General features: G+C 53.0%; 1 protein-coding gene across 1 annotated transcript in view; it reads left to right on the top strand.

Moving 5' to 3' along the window:
• Positions 1–4,911, top strand: part of MYOM3 (myomesin 3) — a 43,086-nt gene extending 38,175 nt beyond the window's left edge. The window contains exons 30-37 of the mRNA XM_032418059.1: positions 18–56; positions 272–380; positions 1,528–1,691; positions 1,905–1,941; positions 2,144–2,166; positions 2,904–2,959; positions 3,975–4,294; positions 4,819–4,911. Of these exons, the coding sequence (XP_032273950.1) occupies positions 18–56; positions 272–380; positions 1,528–1,691; positions 1,905–1,941; positions 2,144–2,166; positions 2,904–2,959; positions 3,975–4,268 (722 nt within the window). The 3' untranslated portion in view covers positions 4,269–4,294; positions 4,819–4,911. The remainder of the gene's footprint in view (positions 1–17; positions 57–271; positions 381–1,527; positions 1,692–1,904; positions 1,942–2,143; positions 2,167–2,903; positions 2,960–3,974; positions 4,295–4,818) is intronic.
• The last annotated feature ends 1,089 nt before the right edge of the window (positions 4,912–6,000 follow it).

Genomic DNA, 6,000 nt, shown 5'->3' on the forward strand with positions numbered 1-6,000 from the left:
TCTCTGTCTTCCTCTAGCCCTGGATGCCATCTTCACTGAGCTGGGCAGGATTGGTGGTAAGCAAGCCCCCCTCCCCACTTTGCTCAGCCCTGTCCTGATGCAAACAGCCTCCAGGGCACCTCCAACCATTTCCAACTTCAAAGATTGAGGGAGAAGTTCCTGCCTCCTCGCAATGCCACGTTCCCCCCAGCACACCCCCAGAGCAGGGTGAGCTGGCTGGCCCCAAAATGTGCCGCCCAAAGGACGTTGGCCTTCTCCTTTGCCTCCCCAGCCCTCTCTGCGACCCCACTGAAAATCCAGGGGACCGAGGAGGGGATCCGGATCTTCAGCAAGGTCAAGTACTTTGACATCCAGTACATGAAAACCACCTGGTTCCACAAGTAAGTTGGCCTTCCCCTGGAGCCCTAGCCAGGCTTGGGGGGTAGAGGGTGGGGGAGGACAGGCAGCATCCGCCCCAGAGCCCAGTCCCAAGGGGTTGGCAGAGACAAGGTCTCCCACCAGTCGCGCTGTCCACAGAGGGAGTCAGGGATAGGGACCAGCAATTAAAGGCACAGAAGGGAGGTTCCCCAGGGAAGGTCGGAACCCTAGTGATAAAACCAGTTTTCCAGAACATCCATGGCCACAGAAGGATCATTGTCTTAGAGCAGCATCTGGGAACTGGGGGAGGGAAGGAAAACTAGATGGTCAGGTGGGTCAAGGTTGCCCTTTTGGGTCTTTGCAGACCTAGCAAACTCAGGCAGCTGGGCTGAGGGAAGAGGTACAGGCAGAGGGACCTGGGGGCTGACGACTGACTGACTGCCAGGGCTTGAAGGCAGGATGGATAGGTTACCCACAGAGACTGGCTGGCAGCTAGGAGCTAAGTGACCACAGACAGTTTGAGAGCATTCTTTTCCCAGGGCTGCTTATTATCTGCATGCCTCAGCCTCGCAGAGCAGACATTACTGCACCTGCCCTATGGAGAAGGCTAGACTGATTTGGTCAAGTTTGTCAAATGCGTGAGAGCCCAAACCAAGGACTCCTTTCCCAGCTAGAGTTACTGAGCCCAAGGATCCAGTCCAGAGGTGTCACCTCTGTGACCCAACACTGAAGACATGGTGTCTCCAGGAATGATGTTTAAGTAAAGAAAGGAAGGAGTTTCTATGGTTTTTAAGGGCTGGGGAAGGGTGATTGTTCGAAGAAACACTAGAAGGGTTTGAGCTGAGGAGAATGACAAGGTGAGGAAGTGACCCCCGAGGGTGGAGGAGGTGGTGGGCGCTGACCTGGGAGCGCCGTTTCCTTGGATCCCTAGCCTACGGGACGTGTCACAAGTACAGACTCGGCATTGGAACATAGCTGATGTGCCACAGATTTGCTGAACGAACAAACGAATGAATGAATGAATGAATGAGTGATAGATGGATGGCCAGCCCACAGATCTGGAAACAAAACCCCAGGAGAGGAGTTCGGGGTAGGGGGTGTCTGCAGCCCCACAGGCAGCCAGCACGATGAGCTGAGCCGAGTCAAACGCTTCTTTGTCCTCATATCCAGAGAAAAGCGCCTGGAGAGTGGTGACCGCATAAGGGCTGGCACCACGCTGGATGAGATCTGGCTCCACATCCTGGACCCCAAAGACTCAGACAAGGGCAAATACACCCTGGAGATAGCCGCGGGGAAGGAAACCCGGCAGCTCTCAACTGATCTCTCGGGACAAGGTGAGCTGGCCACAGAGAAACCTGTTTAGAAAATCCCATGGTCTTTGCGGGGGAAGGGGACTCCTATCTCCCCACCCAATCCAGGCACTGCCCCAAGAGAACACAGGGTGGGGAGGACAGTGGAGGAACAGTGGGCGCAAAGCCCTGTACCTGCAGGTCACAGGGGCTGAGGGGCTGACGCACCCCTTCCCTCCCTCTCTTTCCTTCTGGCAGCTTTTGATGATGCTTTGGCTGAGCACCAGAGACTGAAGTAAGTGCAAACTCCTTCCTTTCTTTCCTTTCTTGTGTGAATCATAGGCCCCTGGGGATATGGCATGAGCTGGGTACAGGACCCCTTCCCGGGAGCCTTGGCCAGCTCCACCTTTCCCTTGTCACCCCCCTCACCCCTACCCAGGGCAGGCTTGATCTTTAACAAATGAAACTCGAGCCTTTTTCCCATTTCTGTTTTTCAGAGCCTTGGCCATCATTGAGAAGAGTAAGTCCCCTCGTATTTCTGTTGTTTTCGTGTCTGGGTTTGGGGCAGCTTCCCATGAGTTTATGCCTCCCAGCAGGGATCTGAAGTCCCGGTTCCCCCGTGGGGTCTGTGTGGCTGTGGGCGGCGGCAGCACAAAGACAGACGGATGGATAAGGGGTCCAAGGATAGCGGAGATGGTGGGTGTGGACCGAGCAGGCTCACAGACAAGGTCAAGGGCAGCAGCCGGGGCCTGAAAGGCCGGGACTGACAGGAATGAGGCTGGGCGGGCTCTCTCGTGAGGCCTGGGGAAGGGACGACCTCCAGAGCTGAAGCCAGTCTGGCTGGCGGGGCACTGGGGCCTCACCTGGTCCGGAACACAGGCCCAACCCCAGAGGGACGTGGTTTGGCCGCTGAGCAGCAGGGATGCCACCGCCAAGTCCACATACTTTAGCTTCATCACGTGTCCCCAGTCAGTTCCTCCTTCGCCGCTCTTGAGGCTAGGGGCACCCACTATCCCCTCCAGGTACCATCCATTATAAGGATCACCTCAAGGCAATAACAGAAGCACAGTATGTCCCCCATCTTCTGTTTGGGAAGGCAAGGAAACATGTAACGCAAATTTAAAGATTTCCACCCAAAATGATGAAAAGAGAGAAAAGAAAACATGGCTTAAAAAGAACCCCAACTCTGTGGGACCTGATTCTGGGAAGCAGTGGCAGGAATTCATTCATCACTGGAGTCTCTCTGTTCCCTTCCAGATCGTGCCAAAGTGGTGAGGGGCCTGCCAGATGTAGCCACCATCATGGAAGATAAGGTAGCGAGCAGCCCCAGCCTGTGGCGAGCACTACCCGCTCTGCACTCCCTCTGTACCCATCAGAGATCATGATACAGAGTAGCACCGTGGATTCAAGAGCCAAAGGAGCTGGCTCCACCAGAGCCTGGCCGAGGGACCACAACTCGCTGGTCGCGTGTGGTGTAAAGGAAACACTGAGCCTGGTGTCAGGCCCCTGGGGGTGCTCATCCCACCTCTGGAGGTGGCCCTGGGCATCACAGACTTCTGCCTGTGAACTTCCATTTCCATTTCCATAGGAGTTCTACTAGATGATCCCTAAAAGCCCCTCTAGACCTGAAAGTATGCAAGCCTAGTGTTCTAGAAAATGATCGCTCATGTTTGTATGGTGCTTACTTTGTGCCAGGCACTGTTCCATATACGTGTACATACTTTCGTTTGTTTAACCATCAAGGCAACCATGGGAAGTAGAGTATTATTACCACTCTTAGTCACTCTTTATAGCTGAGCAAACTGAGACCCAGAGAGGTCAAGAGACTTTCCTAGGGTCACACAGCTTGAAGGGACAGAGCTGAGATTCACAGAGTCTGCATATGCTCAGCTCCAGACAGTGTTTGATCATTACACTATAGTGCTCTGTGTTAGAGCTTGTTCAAGAATTTTCATACCCAATTCATAAACCTTCGTATTAAAGCAATATAGTCTTATTTGCATGGTAAAATCATAATGGTGTATATGCGACAAAAAGCAATAAAGCAAAGTTCAGGCCAATGTGGGGCAGATGATTGCTAGGATAATGATGGTCTGAAATTCTAACTAGTAAGTATTTCCGTAGAAAACTTGAGGATGGAGGATGTGGGATTAAAATAAAATGTCTCTCCCTTTAATGTTCTCCTTTTATGGGTTACAATAGAACACAGGCAATAAATTTATCACCAGGAACAACTTGTGCTGGGAGCTGTCTGGGGGAGTGAAGGTGAACGCCAAGTATGATTATAGGCGGCGAGACTGAGCAGTCCCTTCCTGTCCTCTCCGACAGACCCTGTGCCTGACCTGTGTCATCTCGGGGGACCCCACCCCCGAAATCTCTTGGATAAAGAATGACCAGCCTGTCACCTTCCTTGACCGCTACCGCATGGAAGTGAGGGGTTCGGAGGTCACCATCACCATCGAAAGGGTCAACAGTGAGGACAGTGGGCGCTACGGTGTCTTCGTCAAGAATAAGTACGGCTCTGAGACGGGCCAGGTCACCATCAGCGTGTTTAAGCACGGGGAGGAGGCCAAGGTGCTGGAGAAGACGAGAGGGCATGCTGAAGCACCACCTGTGGTCTAGTGTGCATGGACCAGCGGGGTCAACCAGTACGTCACAGCCTGGCACAGGCCATGGGGGCAGGCAGGGGGGAAGGGGACAGGGTGGAACCCAGGATGGGGGGGAAGCGGGAATGAGAGTGGAGCGAGCACACCAAAGCACAGAAGCAAAGACCTCGCTGGGGTCCTGAACGGTCTCGGAGTCGTGGGATCGGCAAGACTCCGCTCCCAGTCCAAACTCTGCGTGAGCTTTGCCTTTCTCATCTGCTAAATGGGAATTCCTACTCCAAGGGATTGTTTCTGAAAAACCCTTTATCAACCATATTCCAGGGGTTCTCAACAAGAGGCACTTTGCCTTCCGGGGGGACATTTGGCCATGTCCAAACTTTTGGTTGTCACAACCAGAGGTGTCTTCTGGCATCTGGTAGGTAGAGGCCAAGGACGCTACTAAACCATAGCTCCCCGCCACGTAGAATTATCGGACCCCAAAGGGCAGTGGTGCCGAGGCGCCGTGCCGTAAACGGCTGGATGGCCATATCCCTCCTTTAGGGGTCTGTATTTTCAATTCCCTTCAGTTCAACAAACATTCATCCGAGCTCCAGCTGTGCCAGGCGGAGGAGATCACTGGAAGCTCAAAGATAAATGATATGCAGGCCCCACCCTCGAGGCTTCAGCCCAGATGGAGAGACAGACCTGGATACAAAAGACTCCAGGACAGGCAGATAAGGATGACAAAACGGATCCAAAGAAAGTGCCACTAGTGGTCAGAGGGGGGAGACAGATGTCCGTCCCAGTGGGGGAAGGTGGGCTTTAAAACACCTTCACGGACCTAGCGGAATTGGTGTTGGACCCTGAAAAACGAGTCCAATTTGGCAACGGTATTGGGAGGACATTTCTGGAGGTGGGGCGATGCTGCTTAGCTGGCCTTGGGTGCCAGGTTGGAGAGGACGACGACCTCAGGACCTCTCCCAGCTCGGGGCCTCTGCCTGGCGTGATAGATACTGGTTGGCCTTGCCCAATGGACCTCAATCCAGAGCTGGACATGTCTCAGCCCTCCTGTTTCCGTCTTTTTTTAAAATAAGATTTGGAGGGAGTGGGTTTATAAAAGTATAGATGTTTGTTGTAATAGTTTGGAAAACCCCGAAAATTATAAAGGATAAAATAAAAATCATCATCAATACTCCCACCACCAGGAGATAACCCCCGCCTCTGATTTCTGAAATGGCTCCCGAACTTGAGGATGAAATGAATCCCTCCTCCATCTGCCACCTATACACGCAGGCAGGCGTGGTGGGTTAATGTACACCCCCTGAGGCTCCCGCTCCAGGCTATCTGCCACAGCCAGACCTGGTATTCAGCGAGGGGGGTGGGGGGAATGTGACTGTCTCTGGCTGGGAGCAAGCATGGGAATTGTGCAGATCTTGGAGACACCCATACCTAGGGTTGAAGCCACACGCTCGCTGTGTGCTCTTGGGCAATTCTTTTCCTTTCTCCGGGCTTCGCTCCGTTTCCCATCTATAAAACAAGAAGGCTGAAAGATCATTTCTGAGGGCCCTTCCAGCTGACCCTAAGAGTTTTTTTTACCTCTCTGAACCTCACTCTCTTTTGCTTTGCTCTTCTCATACCTGGTGAAAAAGAAGGCTCTATCCTAGCCCCTGCTCCCACTCTTGTACTTGGGATCTCAGAGGAGACTTGGCTTCTTTCATGAGTCACTGCAAAATGTCACACATTTCAAAGAGATCAGAAAGCACAGTATC

This window comes from Phoca vitulina, unplaced genomic scaffold, assembly GCF_004348235.1.
Source record: "Phoca vitulina isolate PV1807 unplaced genomic scaffold, GSC_HSeal_1.0 scaffold2, whole genome shotgun sequence".
NCBI classification, from domain to species: domain Eukaryota; kingdom Metazoa; phylum Chordata; class Mammalia; order Carnivora; family Phocidae; genus Phoca; species Phoca vitulina.